Genomic DNA, 20,611 nt, shown 5'->3' with positions numbered 1-20,611 from the left:
TCTTGACGCTCCTGGTGGCCGCGGGCGGGTCCCCGGGCCGTGGGTTGGACACCTTTATATCGGCTGGAAGTCATTTCCTGATTGGCTACCTGGACGTTTGCGTGGTGTCACAGATCACCCAGCTGAAGAGACTTGTCCCCGGCAAGTCTCTGTCGTTCTTTTGACAACCACATACTCTTCACAGCGCACGTGGGGGAAATCAGTCATGGAATTATTGGTTCGGTATCTGGAACGGAGCAATTCAATTAGGTGAGTAATTATGTTTAATGTTTAATGACTGGCGCTCAAAACTAGCTTGGGGGGCATATGCGACGCGTCCGGTGCATTTAAAATGATGTTTCTGAAATAAAGTGTTAACTGGACAAAATGAAAAAACTAGGTTGCGTAACCTGGTTCTTGCTTTCCTGCCGTTTTCTACAACAAATCATTTAATAATTCTTGAACGCACCAGACCAAAACAGGAATTCAACAAATTAAGAGGTTTTCACCTTTTTTTGAGGAGGGGGTGGCTGTTGGGAAAATAAATATTTTTTTAAACCGTGCACTCCCTGAAGTAACCTTGGACTAAAACCCAGCCAGCACCATCATGAATACAGCCAGTGTACTTGGTACATGGAGTCCTCTGTGAATGATGTGACTATTGCTCAAATATATTATAATGAAATAACTGCTGCTTTCACTTCTGTTTTCCTTTTTTTTAAACCCAGAGTGCTGTATCCTGGCCTCTTGTTATTCTCCCCCCATGCTGTGGGAAGACATTACATTCGAATGTAACTTCTCTTTTCAGCGCTGCGTTAACTCAAGAGGTTATCAAAGAGGACAAATTGAGAGATGACCTCAAGTATTACTTCATGAGCCCGTGTGAGAAGTACCGAGCCCGACGACACTTACCCTGGAAACTTGCGGTGCAGATTCTTAAAATCGTCATGATCACAACACAGGTATGAACAGTGGGATGAATGTGGATTTGCAAAGATCCACACAGTATTCTGTCCAATGCAGCAAAACTATGGAGCCAAACTCAGGCCAAAAGTTTTGATCCTTTGAAAAACAAATGTGAACCTAAAAGTTTGAGGTTTGGTCTTGAACATTTGAAAAACACAAGAATCAGAATAAAAATAAGTGGAAGTATTTTTGGGTTGAAATATAGTTTTGGCAGTCATGAATAAGTGTTTATTTGTGTTTCCATTTTAACAAACGGGAACCTACAGAATGCAAATCTTCTTGTTAAAAATGAGAATTTTGTAGAAAAGTTCCAAAGTCAACAAAGTGACACCGCACTATTTTAAAAGTTACTAGCTATAAAGTGTATTTTATGTGAAGACAAAGTCCAAATCACTGCCATCGCTTGAGAAATTGAAAATTATTTTAAAAAGACCTGGACAACACGACCCCCTCCATCGTGACCACCTGCACACCTTTAGTCGGTTACCTTCACAAGCATTTAAATGAAACTTGAACGTTCCCATTTCCACTTGTTCCCTCCACAGCTCATCCTGTTCGGCCTCAGCAACCAGCTGGTGGTGGCCTACAAGGAGGAGAACATGATGGCGCTCAAAAACCTTTTCCTGAAGGGCTACACCGGCGTGGATGAGGACGACTACAGCGTCGCTGTCTACACCCAACAAAGCGTCTACGACAGTCTGTTTTATGTCATGGATCAGGCATGTACCCGCACTCAATCCATATCAGGGTTGAAACTATTCAACATGTGCCTGTTAATCCTCTGAAACGGGCTGCTGTGGGAACTGCAACTCTCCACTTAATATGTGTGCAGGCTTCACGTGTGCTAAGGCAGTTGGCAGTTTCTGACCAACATGGTAAATCACCATGGTTACCGTTTGATTTACCTGAGGTTTCTGACACTTATAGTACAGCCAGCTGGGCCGGCTTTCTGTGGGGTCTCTCAGTTACGGGGAGGACGAGGACGGCAAACTGCTGCCTCTCATCGTCTGCAAAGAACATTACAGGAGGGGCAGCGTGGACCCCTCAGGTGAGGCGTATGATATAGATGCCCAGCTGGAGCCAGGTGAGCGGGAACATTCACATCGGAGCTGATAAGAGTCTTTTAATTAATAAGCGGTGTGCCTCACTATTCAGTGACTGGGATCATACTTTCATGTATATGGCAACATCGAGAGTTAATTAGACATCATAACCTTGTAAATGTGACTACTAAATTAATGGGTATTCATTTATTTTATATTCTTGGTGAGAAGATCCTCCTAGATTAATTGGAATTACAATTCAATGGTAAACGTTTTTACTTTTCCTGTTTTTTCTTTCTATGTAGAAACTCATTGGTCAAAAACATAAACAAGCATTCAACTTCCAGTACATAATATAGGAAGTATATGAACATAGAATTAAATGGAATAAAGCGGCTGCATTGTCACCATTAATAATTTATATATAAATAAATGTCTGCTTCTGTTTTAATTTGAGCCAATATGAATATTAAATCTTTGTATTTAAGGTTTTTCACTCCTTGTTATGGTAAAACTGAAATGACTAGATAAATATGAGAGACTACATACAAGAGCCTTAGAGGAATAGACGGCGCTCGTTTCCTCACCCTGTTCATCTCCCCTCTCAGATTGTATGTCACATGACCCAAAGACGGCAAGCCAGTGGAGAACACGCAACTCCTCCTTTTTTGAACTGGACTTTTACAGGTAAACGTGCTCTCATCGATGTACTGCATGTGGCTGCACATTTACTTTTTCTTTACCGTACATTAAAGTTCTTCCATTTCGCTTAAAGGCTTGTTGACATAAAAGTAACCTTCCCGTTGAAAGGCATCAACCTACAGACGGTGCGTTACCGGGAGTTACCCGACTGCTACTCCTTCTACATTACGGTACGTGTCGGGCATATTTTCTGTCTCTATTACATGCCATCCAGGATAAGAATATGATAGTTTTCATTACGTTAGGCTGCCTTAAAAACATCTGGCCGGGGACAGCAGATGTAAATTAGCCTCTCTAGCTCACTATAGCTCCCTTACAGTACAGCTGTTGATTAGTGTGCATTGTCCCTGCAAAAGAAATGTATAAATAAAATAAAATGGTGCGCGCAACATAAAAGAACCATTTTAACAGATTGAACAGGCTACTACTGTAGCCTTTGACTGGAAAGACCACTACTTTTCTCATCATTTTAGTGTCTTTTTTTCAACATTTGGGCTTTCCAGATAACATTTGACAACCAGTGTCACAGTGGAAAGGTGAAACTATTCCTGGACATTGACGTAGAGAGCAGCGCATGTCAGGACTGGAAGATATCCGGGACGGGTAAGCTGTAGCGGTCTATAATAATTTACTCGTATGATAAGAAATGATCCTGGTCCCAGCAGATTGACCTCGAACAGCACTTACTAAAATGCACCACGTAGATTGATTGATTGATTGATGGAGAACAGGACTCTGCAGCAGGGGGATTCAAACCCTGAACCTTTGCATCTCCAGATAAGATAAGGTGACTGTTGTAGAGATGCATAATTGTAAAAATAAGTCTGGCAGTTTGGTAACAACGGCTGCATCCAATTTTTGATTCACAATAATTTATGTAAAATGTAACTTATTTGAGTTTCAAAACGTGACGTCTTATCCATCGAAAAACATGTAAACGGAACTTTATGGCCCCAAAGAAACAATTGTCATTTTTCGGTTGGCAGTCAGTTAGGCGTGTGCCTGCCTAACTGACTGCCTGGTAGTTATCAGTATTGAGTGTGAGGCAGTTACGTAAAAGATAAACACTCTCTCTCTCTCTCTCTCTCCCTCACACACTCTCATGTTTCTGTTTCAGCTGAGAAGAACACCCACTATCTGCTGTTGTTTGACGGCTTCGTCATCATCGTCTGCCTCACATCAGCTGTGCTGTGCACCCGCTCCATTGTGCTGGCTGTGCGCCTGCTTCAGGTCGGCTGCTCAGAATCCTACAGGGATTCCCTCACGCCGCCACTTTCCTTTTTCTAAGCCCAATGTTTATTGCAATGTCTGAAATACCATCTATGTGATGACATCTATCAACTGGTATAATCATGTTGGTGTGTTTTGGGTTGTAAATAATTTTTCTGTAAAGGATTGAACTGTCTTTTTTTTCCTATTTTCAGAGATTCTCCAGATTCTTCCGCGAGAATTACAATCGTAAAGTTTGTGAGGATGATCAGAATGAGTTTTTGAATGGCTGGTATGTGCTGGTAATTGTCAGCGACCTCTTGGCCATTATTGGATCAATACTGAAGGTGGAAATACAAGCAAAGGTAAACTAAATCATTTTTTTTTTTTTATCTGTTAGGCCTCAAAGAGACGTGTGTCGAAAGCATGTAAAAGGAGTCCTGCATTGTTTACTTCTCCCCCAGCTATAAAAAAGTATGTAGTTCAGTAAATACAAATGTCCAATCAGGCCAAAAAAAGCTTGAATGTTTGGTGGTTCAGAAGATAACATCAAAAAGGGTAGTCCGTTATGTCCCTGAATGAAAGAAACCAATGTGACATAACATTCTAGGAGCGTCTCCCTTGTTTGCTTAACCTGGGAAGGAAAGTATTAAATGAGTCACTGGCTTCCTGTCCTGTTTATAGACCCCATGTTCAGTGTTTACCACAATCTCAACCCAACTTTTGTCTCACCAAGCTGGTCTCCTATTAGCTTGTAGCAATGATTCAAAATGCGTTGTCGTTAATGTTACTAATTCTACCCGTTTTCCAAAATGGAATAAACTCAACAACTGGACGCAATAAAACATTTACAAGATGTTTACACCGGTATTCTACCTTTAAACTCGTTGACTAAATCGATCTAGAATAGAGCGTAGTCTTAAATGTCCACAGAGATCTATGTTGTAACCATAGAACGGGAGGCTAATGACGCATCATGTTAAGCGTTGCTCAACAATTGATGGGATGTTACTCAATTGCACTTCCACATTGTACTTGTAGCCTTCATTTTATCAAGTTCACCACAAACAAAAGATGTTTCCTGACCGTTATCTCAGTCACTGCAGCAGAGGCCAGCGTGTGCCACATTCACAACTAAATGTTAACCAATATTATAAGACTTTATTGAGGCCTGATTCTTTTTATTTATTTCTTCCCTCTCCGGTAGAGTCTCACCAGTTATGATGTGTGCAGTATCTTTCTGGGGACGTCTACTTTAATGGTGTGGGTCGGCGTGATAAGGTACCTGGGATACTTCCAGAAATACAATGTGAGTCTGTTTTTTTTTTTTTGTTCTCCCCTTGTGGATTGCTTTTTCACACATTCATTCATTCAATAATAATCCATGTGTCCATACTTTGTGTGTAGGTATTGATTTTAACCATGAAAGCAGCCTTCCCCAAAGTCCTGCGTTTTTGCTGCTGCGCCGGCATGATCTACCTCGGCTACACCTTCTGTGGCTGGATTGTACTGGGACCATACCACGAGAAGGTAATCCTCTCACCCGGGCCGAGGAGCACATAGGATGCGGGGGCCTGAGTTATTAGAAGTGAGTTTCTAGCGTGGCAGTTGCTGGTGGGGAAGATCTGCATCGACGACCATTTGGGGAACTATCAAGGCTTTTTTCACTTGACTTGTGTTCAGTCTCCCTCCAGGACTGCTGAGGTCCAGAGAAAAGCGTTGCATTAGCGTGTGAGCATCATTGAATTGGCTGAAACGGCATTTTCTGATAAAACACACTGAACATACAACCACTAGATGTCAGTATATGTCCTGTCCTTGAAATCCCCATCTTCAGTCAGATCAGCGTTCCATCCTTGGGACCAGATGTTAACTGGGACACTTTCCACATCTATGTACACACCTACTCAGACTTTATTAATAGGTTTATTCAGATTTTTATTAGTCATTGTATAGGTGATGGAAAATGAGGGGAGAGACAGAGGCATGACATTTGCAGAGCTCAAAATGAATGATGTGATTTGCATCTTTAAAACCATTTATTCCACCACAAAACATACAATATGTTTGTTATACAAATATTGATGAGCTTTTAAGGAAAGTTAAAACCGGATGTGTAATGTCAACAACTACTTTGACTGCAATCAGGGGACCTTTTGAAAGGGAAGACCACTCTCACCTTAACCTTGAGATCAAATGTGTGTGTTTCACTGTCCTCGCCTGTTAAGATAAATTATTTACGGAAGTAAGGAGGGAGAAGGGGAGGAGTACCCCGCTGTGTGTGCGGTCAGCCCGTCCAGGATCCCCCTGGTGTTTACTGAAGGAATAAACACCGTACGTTGTTGTACTTGCCATCCCACACGTCGCCAAGTGCTGGAAACCATACCGTCGCAGCGGGATCCGGATGTTGTTTTTAGATACTATCTCATCTGTGTCTTTCCATCTCTCGTCGTTCCACGTCCATCGTGCGTCTGTTGGTCCGCACCTCCTTCCCCTTAGTTGTGTCTCTGGGATGAATAACATTTTTTATTTTTGTCTTTTAAAAACAGACCCATATTAAAACTACAGACAAAACAGGCCCGTATTCAGATTTAACTTGATATGCTGACTTTGTGTTAAATAATGAATTAATATGATATGCAACTGTGGTCCAATCCTACATCCCTAGTTCGAGGGCCTGAGTCGCGTAGCGGAGTGCCTGTTCTCTCTGTTGAACGGCGACGACATGTTCACAACCTTCGCCCAGCTGAAGGACAAAAACACGTTGGTGTGGCTCTTCAGCCGCGCCTACCTCTACTCCTTCATCTCCCTCTTCATCTACATGGTGCTGTCGCTCTTCATCGCCCTCATCACCGACGCCTATGAGACCATCAAGGTACTTCCGCTTCCGTCCGTCTCTCGCTGTACTCTACAACAGTGCGAAAAATGTTAAAATCCAACCTGTGCTGCAATTCGGTTTTTAAATTCTTTTTTTTTTTTTACATTTCTTGTACAGCGGTTCCAAAAAGATGGATTCCCGCCGACTGACTTGCAGAAGTTCCTGAGAGAGCAGAAGGATTTTCCCGTTGCAGAGGAGAGCAGTCAGACAGATCTTCGCATCAGATCCTCTCTGTTGTGTTGCTGCCCAAAGTATGACGGTGTTTATTTTTGTGTTCGTTACTTTGATATTTAATCCAATACTCCCAACACATTTTCCATTTACACCTGGAAGCGGCTTCTGTACAAACATGACTTCTCGTCACAGACGCGGGCGTGTCACACTGAGCTTAAATCAATAATATCTAACAAACCACGTGGGTTAGCTCTCTTTAAATCTCAGATCGGATTCGGATCAGATTTACTGTCAGGTACTGAGATGACAATGCGGTTAAGCATTGACTGGAGGTGTAAAGAAAAAAGAATAGAAGTGCAATCCAGATATATTATGCGTACAGATATAACTTTTTAAGCTGCTGCAAGAATCTCATAATTTAACCAATCCTTTTCATTTTAAGATTACAGCTGCAAGTTATGTTGATTTTCAACATCACCGCAGTCAACAATTTAGACAATCAAAACTGACGAAATATCGCATAGTATTACATTAGCGGGTACCAATTTAAGGTAATTTTAAATTTTGTGTTGATTGTGACGGCCCCTGCGGACCTGGTTCTTCCTTCCAATAGACCCAGGAGTGTGTGTCTCCAGCAGTGTGGTGTCAGTATTGAATCCCAACAGGGCAAAAAATGGCCAATCCTCTCCCTGGTTGACTGGTTTTACTCGTAATAGGTCATATAGAGACTTCATTATCATTGATACCGTTTGAAGACCTAATAGGAGTGTGTTGTAGTAACTAACTCCAACATTAGTAAAAAAAAACACTTTTCTGAGTAGCTACACGTTATTGCTGCAGCAAGACATTGTGTTTGTCGATGCGTCCCTGTTTTCGGCGCATTCCTTCTCCATGAGCCAATCTCTATCATCAGCAGGCGACAGACTGGAGTTTCCTCCGCGCTGTGGTTTGGCTCGGTCTTGCGTGGTCGGAGAGCAATGGAATTAGTGGTGGGAGCTATGCAGACACACCCAACGATGGGCTGATTACAGAGAAACTGAGGCTTTGCTCTGGGAAGAACCCCCCCCCACCTCTCCGCCTCCACACTCCACCCTCTTCCACTCCCTTTCCCATCCTGCCCCCCTCCCTCCCTCCCTCCCTGCTGTGCAGGCGGTCCGATAAACGGTCCCCAGTCAACATTGAGTCAACTGAGCTGGAAGAGCTGGTTTTGGTAATGCATGCTAATTAGTTTAGACGAGCTATTTAATGTGAGGCGCCAGTTCAATAACTTGTGCGTGTGTTTTTTGTATTGAAGAAACGTGTCGCACTGTGTGCACTTTCCTCATTTCGTTACTCCTTTTGTAAACAGGAATAATGTGTTCCAATGTTGAGTTGCATTTTGAAGCGGCGGAGCAGGTTTTTTTTTTTACGAACGACCACAGTGCTAAGTCAATACTTCCTGTCTGTTTCTACAAATGTTGAATGGTTTACAGCTGCAATACAGCAGACTGCGGTGTCAAACCTTTGGTTCTGCATTCTTATTAATCTGAAACATCCTTTTAATAGATGACGCATTTCCCAGTTGTCTGTCTGAGAAATGCCTGACTTTAAACAGATACCAGGTTTGCTCTCTGTCACAGTCACCATCGTTCTATTTCTATTGAATCCATTTCAACAATTTGAATTTTTTTTTGTAGTTGTACTGGCATACTGTAAGAAAAACCTCCATATTTTTATTTGACCAGGCATTAACACTTTGACTATGATCATCATCCCGGACTGCTCCACTGTCTCCGAACTGTCCGGATTTGAGTGTTAAAGGATGTTTAGTTTCAATTACACAGCCATTATGGAATAATCGTTAATCGTGACAATGTAATGCTACACTGACAAATGAATTCGCATCTTGGTGGACTTGAGCATAAAACTTCGGCGGACTTGTTGACATTAGGTCAAGTTGTCAAGTTACACACATTCTGTAATTGCCGACATTGAATTAACCAAATTTCATTTTCATGAGTGTCTTTCTCTCTGCTTTCAAAAATTAGATCAGCGTCCTCTGCTAACATTGTAATGCCTTACTGGATAAAATTTCATCTTCATGCAATTATCTTCTCCCAATGGTGTTGTCTCCTACTGTGGTAGGTTATCTAGTTTGGAAAGTATAGGGTTGCCCTTTAGTTAGATTTCAAACTTTGGGATAAATGCAACCATTTTGACAGTTGAAAAGAGGCCTGTGGTTGGAACTGTATATTGAATATACAGAAAAAAAGGGATAATTGTATACTATTGCTCCCTTGATTACAATGAATGTATAGTCAATTGATGACTTTACTGTATCTGCTGTAGTTCATTAATTGTACGTGCATAACCGCTTAACCAAGAGTCTGTTTTAAGTACTAAGCTGTGTACAAAAGTAACCTGAGCTATTGGACAATAGAAAACAGAATTGTACTTTTTATGGCAGCAACACACATCAGTGGGGCAGCAAAGTCACTCCGCTCTGTTGGTTTATTTCTCTGGGGGGACAGATGTGCCATCAACAGAGGGCTGCGTCAAGGTGTCTCGGTCGAATAGACAAAGCTTTGCGTCCCTACCGCTCTCCGCTAGTTAGCTTGCTTGCTCTTTAATTACACCATGCTTTAATGCTACACTGGTTACACTGAAGATGTTGCCAATGTGGCAATAGCGATGTGTAACTGTTGACTTTCTTTTTTGAATTAGACTTTAATGTAGTGTCATAGTGAGGCATGCAAAACGTCCTGAGCGACCATAAATGGCGTTAATGTCAGTTTTTGACGTGTGGTTACACCAACTCTGATAACTCTGGTCACTGTTGTCGGCGTTATGGGCGCCCATTATCTACTTGAACCAGTCGTGTTCCAAGACGGGAGCTTCCACGCTGATCCGGAGGCTTGTCACCACAGGATTAATCGTGCAGGAGCAGGGTGTCGCTCAACTTGACATGACAGTCCTTTGTAGATCCTGATGTGGCATTAATTCTGTGCCACTCGTGGCCTCATTTGGGAGTTTTTTTTTTTTTTTCAACAGGCCTGAATCTTCCCACCTTACACCAAGAAGCCCCCCCCCTCCTCCTCTATCATCCCCTTTTATGCAGGGCTACTTCTGGATTTTCATCCCTGTTGGTATAATGAGCAGCAGTTCAACGCCGCCAATTGGAATCTGGGCAGATTGTTGGTCACTGTAGTCTTAAAGAGACATTTCTGTGCGTGGCGACTTTACAAGATGACTCATAGGACTTGCGGAAACCAGGACAGAGAGGGGTTCCCATCGGAGTCGGATTACGATTTTAGTTTATTTTTTATTTTTACGTATAATAAAAAAATATTACCAACACACTAATTATCTGCAGAGCAAACAACCAAACACAAGAAATTGGCATAAAGCTGGTGGTGTGTGCTTTTTTTTGGGGGAGGGGTTAATTCTCAAAATGGGTACAATCGCCAGAAACTCCAACCTCCTGCATCCCTTGGTTGTCTCTGTGTGTAATAGCCAAACCAGTGTGCAGGTGGAAGACCGGATAATAAAGAGTGATGCTTTTTTGTATCTAGTGTGAATAACCCTAATCAACTCTGATGTGTGAGAGACTATGTTGAGTTTAAACGCGTAGTAAATGTTTAGCAGTGCGTTCCTGTGGTCTTTGTGTCCTCGAGCAGAAAGCACGTGCTTCATATGACGGTGAGACCTTGGGCGTCTCACACTTCTGTTTGATTCATGTTGTTGCAGAGTTCCAGAAAGTGACGATGTTGTACTGATCAGCTGACCGCTGTTCCACCTCCACAGGACACGGATCAGGGAGGAGGAGGATGTTGCCGAAAACATGACGTCACACGTCTGATCAAACGACTTCAAGATCAAACCATACCCTGCAAAATCCTTGACTGTGCAGAATTGCTGAATGTGCAATAAGACACAACATTCAAGTCCCCTTTTTCTTAAGTAAACTGGAGCTTTAGCTGGTAAGATAAAAAAAGGTTACAAAATGGTATCTATTGAAGTTGAGGCTGCTGTTGAGACGTTTACTGGGCCTTTTTGTAAGGTCTGTAAATACGTTTAGTTGCCAAAGAACTGGATTCACTGGTTTCCTCTGACCGTGGCTGCAAACCCTGGTGTTATGCAACATTATGCTGTGCTGGATGTAAAATGTTTGTCAAGTGTTGACATTCAAATTGCAGTAAAACAAAAGTTCTAATTTGTCTATTGTTATTTTGTTTCCCCTAAATGGGCAGATTTAGTCAGACAGCAGATCTCATGTAATTAGTTAAAGCTTAACTTGCTGCCTAACTGGTCAATATTATATGTTAAAAACATTGCAATACAAACCCACACGCTACTGTAAAAAAACCAAAGGTTTCTGAAAATTGCGAAACGCATTCACAGATGGGATTAGGCGAAGTGGGAGCTTTGTTTGAGTAAACCAGAACTAGTGTGAGTCAGTTTTATCTCCAACAGTTGTTGGTGTTGAGCCAAGCTGCAGCACGGCCCTGAGCGTGAGTTATGTGCTTTTAATGTGTTTGGAAGGTGTCCCCTTGCACGACTACACAACATGTTGGATCAAATGCACGCCTAAAGAAAAGACCTTTTTTTCCCCAGCTGGGCTACTTTTATGTGTCCCTTGATGTCCGCTGTGTGTGTGTTTATTTCTAACCATCAAAGACAAGAGTGGCATATATACTGTACAGCCTTCCTTTCAACAGATTTTAGTGTACATTTACACACATGGCTATTTAAAAAAAATAGGGATTCATTTGAGGCTCAATTTGAAAATCTGGGAAATCTTTTTGATACTCATTGCCAAAGGAACCATGTCAAGCAGCCCCGGTAATACTTTCATTCGTAATTTGGAAACCACAAGTTTAATCTTTAACACAGTTGTTCATTATTAGCGTATATAGTTTTTGCTGTAAATAATTAACCTAAAACCTTAACTGAAACGTGGCGTAAGACGAAAACGCTCAAAGTCAAGATTATCCCACAGGAGTGGAGGAACGGACGGACTGACGCACGTGCCTCTCCGGGTGCGCGGACGGTCCCTAAAAAAACGAAACGCTCCGGTGGGTTTCGGTGTCTCCCCCCCCTGCCCCTTCTTCCTTCCCCCACCCACGTCGCGTTCAATCGACCGGTGGAATTCGCGAGACGCAACGCGTTGCACACGCCCTCCGCGTCACGCGAGTGAGGAGTCGAGAGAGCGAAGAGGCTCCTCGCCGCTCGCGTCCGTCTCCTCCCCCGCGTCCACAGGCGCAGCGCCGCAGGGAGACAATGATCGCAGCGAGCTCCGCACGGAAGGTTGCGCAACTCGCCGCCCGCTTATTGACGCACCGCTGAAGACCCTCGCGCGCAGGTAGGCTCACCTGAAAGGGAACCAGCGGCCCGTTCGGTCGTTCAGGTAGATCTTGTGTTCGTCCAGCGGGATTAGAGAAGTTTAGTTGTTTTAGTTGGGTTTTTCCCCCCGGTTGTCTTTGTTACTCCCTCTGTGGGAATGTCTCATCACTGCCTCCTTCATGTTTGTTGATCTTCAGAAATCCGGTATTAAAGGATTCTTACTTACAGGTGAAGTGTTTTGCTGTATGTCTGTATGGTGTTTACTCAAAAATGTTTGTACAAGTAGACGATGCAGAAGCACTTTTAATGTGTCTACGGTCACTATCTTGTTTGACTTTAGTAATGGAGCTTACTGTGATTTCCTTCTGTTTTATTTGGCACGTCCAAATCTCCCTTTGGACTGCGGTCGTTAAAGCCGTTTTGGCGTCGGGGAAATTGGCACCTTGCACTAAAGTGGCGTATACAATATTGACATTTAGAAATGTCATTCCATTCTGCTGTATGCATTGAAATCTATAAAAAAAACTGGAGTTAAATGCCCTGAAGGTAATGTATAGATATATTTCATTGGACATAATTGGATTTATATTTTCAGCTAATTATCTTCTAGATTATAAGATGAATCATTTGGTTTTAAGTCAAAATTGTCATTTTTCTCCATCCTAATTTCCCAGAAACAGTCCAAAACACATATGTCTATATGATAGAAATTAGATTTTTAGATGATTGGATTATATTAGATTATCAATTTTAAGAACTAGGAACACATTGGATTTTTGTTGTTGGAATAGCCATTTATAAATTCACTTTAGCTGTACTTCTTCAGATAGCTGATCGAGAAATGGTTCCACTTTGTTTTCTCTCATTCTCTCCGCAGACACTCCTTTTTAAAATGGACCAACAGAACCACAGTTGCCATTACAATGAGTCCATGGGCTTTTTCTACAATAACACCGGCGCTAATGACCAATGGGACAAAACCCTGCTCACCTTGGTGCAGGTGGTCGGCTCTCTCTTCTGCTGTTTCATCCTGGTCTCCAACGCCATGGTCATAGCTGCTGTCATCACCAATAAGAGGTTTCACTATCCCTTCTACTATCTCCTGGCCAACCTTGCTGCCTCGGACTTCCTGGCGGGCATAGCGTACGTGTACCTGATGTTTAACACCGGTGAGGTGTCGCGGAAACTTACAGTTAAAGAATACTTCATCCGTCAAGGCCTTCTGGACATCAGTCTCTCGGCCTCGCTGGCCAACCTGCTGGTAATCGCTCTGGAGCGCTACATCTCTGTCATGAACTGGAGAGTCCACAGCAACCTGACAAAGAGGAGGGTGACCCTGCTCATCGTGCTGGTGTGGGGCATCTCCATCTTCATGGGCGCCGTGCCGAGTCTGGGCTGGAACTGCATCTGCAACCTGAGCGACTGCTCTCAACTGGCCCCCATCTTCAGCAGGAGCTACTTGATCTTCTGGTCCGCATCTAACCTGGTGTTGTTCCTCGTGATAGTGGCCATCTACACGAGGATCTACACCTACGTCAAGAAGAAGACGGCGATTCTCTCGCCGCACACCAGCGGCTCCATCAACCGCAAGAGAACGCCCATCAAGCTCATCAAGACGGTCATGGTTGTGCTCGGTAGGTGCTTATCGTAGTCATTTGGTTTGTGCGGAGTCACTGATAAAGAATTCATGCATTAGTCAGTTGTAAACAGTTTTGCTGTTGAGCCGAGTGTTCTTTGACAAGGTCACAAAGTTCAGGCAATGCACAGACTCACTGCTGAACACTCTGTAATCCGTTTTCCTGATATGGAGGCAAACCTTGAGGACAATAGCACGTTTGCTCTCCGTAAATGCTTTGAGGGATTGAGTGTTTTATGAAAAAAAACTAGAATCTCTGTCCGATTTTCTGCCCAGTAACTTAAACTGACAATTATTCGATTGTCTAATTATTTTGTTAATGACATTTTTTAAAATCTTAAATCCTGGCCGATTCCTACAAGAACGGAACTAGAAGAATGAAACTACCCGGGCACCACAAAATGCTTTTGAATGCTGGATCTCATCTGGATATAACACAACCATCAAACTCCGATGTATTTCAGAAAGCTGGTCAGATGAGTTTAACGGTTTTTTTACTGTCGTACATTCCTCATACGCCAGAGATAGTTGTTGTGAGTTTGCACGCCTGCCCTGCAGGATAAAAGTCAGTCTTTGTTTCTTTGGGCATTCGGCTTGTTTGCCGGGCCAGCTAGTTACAGTTTGCAGCGTAGGAGCTGCTGTCTGCCTTCTGCACACACTGCCCTGCAGATTTCTGTGTAATTATCTCTCCCCGCGAGGACACTGCCCCTGAGCCTATGTGGCGTACCCTCCACACCACACCACACCACCGTGCACTGGCCTTCAGTGAAAATCCCCTCCTCCTCACCAATCCAGGAGAAAAACGAGAACCTATACTTGAGGACCTTTTCAATTGCTTTCAGATGCTTTGTAGAGTTCCCTTGAGAACAAGTGTCATTCCCTGTTAAGATGTCTGTGACTTTGGAGTGAAATGTAAAACCAAAATGCTCTTGAAAAGTGGCTCAAATAACACACCAGCAATATCTGAGCGAGAGAGAAAGGAAGGAGCTTTGAAGCCCTCTGAGGCGTACAGTCAGGTCCAGCTTCATGTGATATTTTACTTACGAGGAAAAAAAGTTATTCCCTGCAAAAGAAATGTAGTCTGCTTGGGTGGAACTGGTATCTGGAAAAACCAGTCTAAAGAAGTGAAACCACACATGCTTTGTCCTAGAAAAAGAGTCAATGAGTGTTGGTCATTGCCACCGACACCTAACGAGAGTAAATGGTGAATTATAAGTCAATTAGTTTTAGCATGTGTAACGCCGTTGCGACCTGAAGCATGTATATTAACATTTTGCTCCCCATCCTAAAATAAAAACAACTGATGTAAAAGAGCACATGCTTGAGATGTGTGTTCCTAAAACGTTTTTTCCTCTCGTGTAGATTAAAGGGCAAGAGAGTCCGCTTTTAAACTTCAGTACATGACAAACTGCCAATACGAGGTCATCAAAAAAGCCATTTCAATTCGGTTCACTTAAGTTTGAAAATTGCTGGCTAGAGAGAGAGAGAGAGAGAAAAGAGAAGAGAAGAGAGAGAGATTGTTTTTTGTTGTAACGATGCAGGTTGTGTAGACAAGTTGCTGCTTGTGGCTTCCCTTCAGCTACAGACATTTATTTCAAACATGTTTGGGCACCCAACGGATCTACTGACTGCCAATTGGCTGCTTCGGTAACACTGTGACCCGATCCGTATTATTTTCCAAACACACAGCTTCAAATAATGATGGCATTGTACTCATGTAACATGTGTCTGCTTGTTGTAATGGTATTACTTTGCTTAAATGCAGTGATTTTTAAAGGCAGATGTTGTAGTTACATCAATAGAAGTACATTAAACTATCAAAGACACCATTTGTGATACCCATCGGAACAATCAGACACATCGTTTGTATGAACAGCAACAATTTGGCCATTTGGCTTTCTGTAGATGCCAGTTGTTTTGACGGGTACGTTGGCACTCGCATCAGAAGAGTGCGGTGTACGGGGCTCTAATTTGGAACAACATGGGTTTCTTGTAAAGGGACCTTGGGTTGTTATTTAGAATTTTTAATGGGTTGAACTTCTTGTCAAGGCTTTGCAGTTAAATGTATAATACTTGATTTGTAAATTGCTTTTCAAATTCATATAAAATAAGGAAACAAAACAATAAAGCGTGAAATAGAGTTAAATCAAATTGAAATTATTTTAACACATTCTTCACACGTTTATTTCCTTTTTTCTGTGGCGTGAGGAAGTAGTAATTGCAATTTCTCGAGATTAATATGATTATCAATACCATATTTAAAGACTAGATAATCCATCCCAACTTTAGATCTGTATGATTAAATATGCAATCGGATAGCTTAGCATGGAGACAGGAAGCGGTTAACATTTCCATTACAAAAGGTTACAAAATCTGCCTCCCAGCACCACCAGGTCTAATAAACACATATTTTGTTGTATCTCCCCGCCTACCCGTGTGTGATATGCAATCTTGTTTTGTTTCCCGAAGGGGCCTTTGTGATCTGCTGGACTCCCGGCCTGGTGGTGCTGCTCATGGACGGCCTCAAATGCGAGCGTTGTAACGTCATGAAGTCGAAACAAGTGCTGCTGCTCTTGGCCGTGCTCAACTCCGTCATGAACCCTTGCATCTACTCCTACAAGGACGAGGAAATGTGGACAACGTTCAAGAACCTCATGCGCTGCATCGGCAACGGCACGCGGCGGCAGCGGTCGACGAGGGCCAATTCCAGGCCGCTCAGCTCTGGTCAGGATACGGGCAACAGCATCCGCACCTCAGAGGAGACCAAAAATGAGGATCAGGACATGATCAAGACTTGAAAGTGGAAATGTCGTGTTGTCCGCTGATTTAAAAGTGCATTCTTGAAGAGACGCTTGCAGGCCAGCCTCCCCAGTGCTGTGAGCTGGTGAGATAGAGATGAGGCCTCAATGCACTAGCAATTCCCCAAACGGTATTCTCTTAAGTTTTATTCAGGACTTTACAGTTTTTGGGACACAATACTCCACGTCAGGGATTCTGAGTTTCCTGTAGCTGTTCCCTCCGGTTCTTTTTGTCTTTTTCAAAAAGAACACCTCCCTGTGGGTTATTTAAACTTGGACATTCTGCAAAGCATGACAGGAACCCAGTATGAAGTCTAGACCACATTTTTACTTTTACTTCCCAAAACAGTAAAATCGTGCAACGGTCTGCTTAACTTTCTCCTGTATAAACATGTGTGTACATGCGATGGTCTCTAGGTTTGCTTCCTATGTAGCTTTTTAGGAAGGGATACTTAAATGAATAATCTACTGTAGTTAGGACATGTAACTTGTTTGTACTCCGGTACGTTAAAACCGTAGGTTTGCTTGTGCAGGGCACCGATTTTAAGAATATTTCAAACACAACCGGCGACAAATACTATAAACTGCTGTATTGTATGTACTTGTACCTTGTGTAAAAAGGTCATTTCATCTGTATGCAGCCATTCATTGTGCTCAGCATGGTCTGATCGTTTTGTCTGTCATTTGCAATTTAAAATCTTGAAAAGGACACCCTGCTTTCTCTGCCAAGCGTTTCGGCTGTTGTTGAAGGATTCCTTCTTTCTTGTCCTATCTGCCATCTTTTATCAGTTCACATCAAGAAACAGCCCGCAGAACCTCATGGAGGCAAACTGGTTCTTCCCGCAGCATTTTAACACACCTGCTTCTACTCGCTGAATGGTTGCTGTGATGTAAGAGCTGCTCACCTGACGGTGCAGGGGTAATAAAGTGTTGCGACACACTAGATTCTTGTGAGAATTGTAGGAACAACCTGTGTACCTGCAGGAATCCAATAGCATATGACTGAATTACTGTAACTAGACACACACGCATGCCCCAACGCCCCCTCAGCACCAGACTGCTAAATGAATGACAGAATTCAAATGACTCCTCTTTAACCTGCTGAGCACTATTTATGCCACTCCTGCTGTAAAAGACTTGACATCATTAAAGCTATTTTGTGTATTTTTTTTCAAACCGTTTCAATGACATCACTGACTGAAAAATTAACTCCTTTAAAGTAAAGTTTTTTTCAGATTGACATTGTTTTACCAACATTATACATTATACTGAAACCGCACATTTATTTTAGTGCTCCATTCAATACTCAGAGGACTAAAATGACTGCAAAGACATGTTTGCTATGCAGAGACAAGAGTGGAGTAATGTTCACATGAGCAGACACTGACATCACTCTGCCGGTCATATGCCGATTACAGTAAGCGCAACGCCTCCGACTCCCCTCAGCTCAACGCTGATAACTCTGAGAGTCATTTTGCTGTTATGGGCCCCGGTTAGCATTCTTAGCTGTTAGCTGCGAACGGCTGCCATGACTTTTCGTAAACATTCAGAGTCACCAGGTAATGAACACAATACAATGTGATCTACCAGCTTTCACCACATATGTGGTATTGAGAGAACCAATTGGATTAGCATACAATGCTTAGTATTGACATGCATGGTCTCGCAACAGTTTATGTAATCTAGGGTTGCCAACCGGCCCGAATTGTCCGGGACATCCTGATTTATGGGTGATTTTGATATGTCCCGTCAAGGACAGCTCCAGTCCCGTATTCCAATCACAGCCAATATTTATTTATTTATTTTTTAGATGGCCAATAATAGGCTTCTTTAAACGCGCCAAAAACTCACGCGAACGTTGCTATGGGACACGGTTGTTGCTTGTATGTGACAGTTTGTTTGAACTGGCCACTGGGAGGTGAGCGTTATCGTGTGTCAAAATGAGCAGCGAACCTTCAAAGAAAAAAAGACTTTGCAGCCATAAAAAAGAATGGGAAGCCAAAACGTCATGGGTTAAAGCAGTCGCCAATGACGAAAGGAAAGCGTTTTGCACAGTATGCCGCCGAGAACTATCCATTAGCCATGGCGCACACCTGGAAAAATGTGTCCCTCTTTTGGGGTTGAGGAAGTTGGCAACCCTAATGTAATCTAACTTTTAGTTGATATTATCCACAAAACTTTAATCTGTCCAATACTTACTAGTAACCGTGGCCATTTGGTCAATCGCAGCCGTACTTGTACTTATTTTGTGTTAATTAGTAAATGATGTCGTGTTCACCATCTTGGTTTAGCATGTTGCTAAACCAAGATGGTGAACACGATAAACCTTGAACAGTTTTAATATTGGCACGCTGCCATTCTTCCTTGTAAGCTGCAGCCTTTTTAAATGTCACTCACGTGACACTTGCATTAGCCAAACTAAGCTACATTACTTGTAATTCCTGTTTAACCGAGTCCAACTCACTCCAAATGTTGAATGACAATAGCTGCCACAACTGATGATACCTGTAAGACTAAAAAAACACCTGTAAGACTATAAAAACACAAGAACACTGGAAGCGTTATCCAACACTATAAAATGATTTCTACTTGTAATCATTGATGGAGTAGCGTTGCTTGAGACTTGTGGTTCTCAAGAGCTGCCACTTTAGAATGATTTGCTCTATTCAGGCAGATTAACGGGTGACCTTTGGTTTCAAGTTAGTGACATTATTGTCAAATGAACCTAGTTGTAGGAACAAAACCCTACTCTGAATTAGACTGCAAAGCCTTTGCTGTAGTTGAGAGTAACCACATAGCACTACTTTAATTTGAATGTAGTACATCTTTTTGGGATTCATTTTGATTTACTGCTATGGTAAAATGTTCCTTCAGTAATGTATTCATGTTCAGTAATAATACCTTCAGGCATGAAACATGCCTTTTTAACATTTCACCGGTTTAATCCTTTAATGGTATGAAGTCCCACTCACAGCTTGAGCTTTGACTTTTGGATTGGAAGTCATGTCAATGAATGAAGAGCGTGCTGTGTTGTAGAGAGTCTGCAGACTGGTCTTGATGGCTGCCTCCCAAAAAACCTGAACCGTAAACTGGTGTGACAGGCCTCTTTTCTATAGCTGTGCTGTAATTATGCATTCTCGAGAAGCCATTTACATTTCACAGATGTTCAGAAGTGCTGTTTGTAGGTTAATCCCTGTAGCCTATAAAAAGATGCATGTAAAGAAGGAAAACAACCATCACTGCGTACGCTGCCATGTAAAAATGTCTCCTGTTGTAAAGGTGAAAAATAATAGAGGCCAAGTTCAAATGGATACTTTACAGACCTGACTGGTTTATCCTACAAATGTTTTGTGGCTTAGTGTCGGATAAACACAGTGGCACACAATCTGATAAATGTTTGAAAGTGAACCGAATTTATTTTTAAAGTTGATGTTTTCCGAACTGTTAACATCGCCTCAAGTAACAAAATAAACCTCTGCATTGTAAGATTATGCCAAAAAGGTAAGATGTTTAAATTTTAAAGCCCCTAGATTCATCTCTGCCAGGCTTGAATGTCAGTTTGATATGAAACTCTTTTCCTGATGCAAATGGAACTAATTTAACACATTATAGTCAGATCATGCAGAAGACAATGAGAGAGAAGTGGAAACAAGGCCCTGGTGGTGAGTTCAGGTGCACCAGAAACCTCTGGGCGATTCTGACCCGAGGGACAGTGAAGGTGAGCTGAAGCACCTTGTGAACGAGTACATGATCAAACTGTGATTGGAGAGTCTCTTCTGCTGATTGGGCAATTAATGGCAAGGGAGAGGGCGGGCCTCGGGAATATAAAAAAGAAATAAAAAAACATTTAGAGAAGGGTACTTCATTCAGTTGGGGTTTCTACACACATACGCACACGCAACAC

At 42.5% G+C, this 20,611-nt stretch overlaps 2 protein-coding genes across 8 annotated transcripts; both read left to right on the top strand.

The window, feature by feature from the left end:
• Positions 1 to 6: 6 nt before the first annotated feature.
• mcoln2 (mucolipin TRP cation channel 2) lies at positions 7 to 11,143 on the top strand. 4 transcript variants are annotated; one of them, XM_040184450.2, is made up of 14 exons: positions 7 to 249; positions 788 to 941; positions 1,491 to 1,664; positions 1,873 to 1,993; positions 2,597 to 2,675; positions 2,764 to 2,860; positions 3,194 to 3,293; positions 3,808 to 3,920; positions 4,115 to 4,264; positions 5,107 to 5,208; positions 5,307 to 5,429; positions 6,568 to 6,774; positions 6,895 to 7,028; positions 10,735 to 11,143. In XM_040184450.2, the coding sequence occupies exons 1-14, from the start codon at positions 206 to 208 to the stop codon at positions 10,787 to 10,789; spliced, it is 1,653 nt and encodes a 550-aa protein (XP_040040384.1). In that variant the 5' UTR covers positions 7 to 205; the 3' UTR covers positions 10,790 to 11,143. The 4 variants fall into 4 exon arrangements, with proteins under 4 accessions (XP_040040384.1, XP_040040382.1, XP_040040383.1 ...); XM_040184448.2 differs by having other exon boundaries at positions 1,873 to 2,029; XM_040184449.2 differs by having other exon boundaries at positions 1,873 to 2,029; positions 10,678 to 11,143.
• Positions 11,144 to 11,949: 806 nt separating this feature from the next.
• On the top strand, positions 11,950 to 17,883 carry lpar3 (lysophosphatidic acid receptor 3). Of its 4 annotated transcripts, none has more exons than XM_040184478.2 (3): positions 11,950 to 12,292; positions 13,151 to 13,907; positions 16,379 to 17,883. In XM_040184478.2, the coding sequence occupies exons 2-3, from the start codon at positions 13,166 to 13,168 to the stop codon at positions 16,705 to 16,707; spliced, it is 1,071 nt and encodes a 356-aa protein (XP_040040412.1). In that variant the 5' UTR covers positions 11,950 to 12,292; positions 13,151 to 13,165; the 3' UTR covers positions 16,708 to 17,883. The 4 variants fall into 4 exon arrangements, with proteins under 4 accessions (XP_040040412.1, XP_040040414.1, XP_040040413.1 ...); XM_040184480.2 differs by having other exon boundaries at positions 12,114 to 12,501; XM_040184479.2 differs by having other exon boundaries at positions 12,158 to 12,337.
• Positions 17,884 to 20,611: the final 2,728 nt, after the last annotated feature.

Source organism: Gasterosteus aculeatus, chromosome 8 (genome assembly GCF_964276395.1).
Source record: "Gasterosteus aculeatus chromosome 8, fGasAcu3.hap1.1, whole genome shotgun sequence".
NCBI lineage: Eukaryota > Metazoa > Chordata > Actinopteri > Perciformes > Gasterosteidae > Gasterosteus > Gasterosteus aculeatus.
The sequence above is the reverse complement of the archived record's forward strand: the minus strand, read 5'-3'. Positions and strand labels throughout refer to the sequence as shown.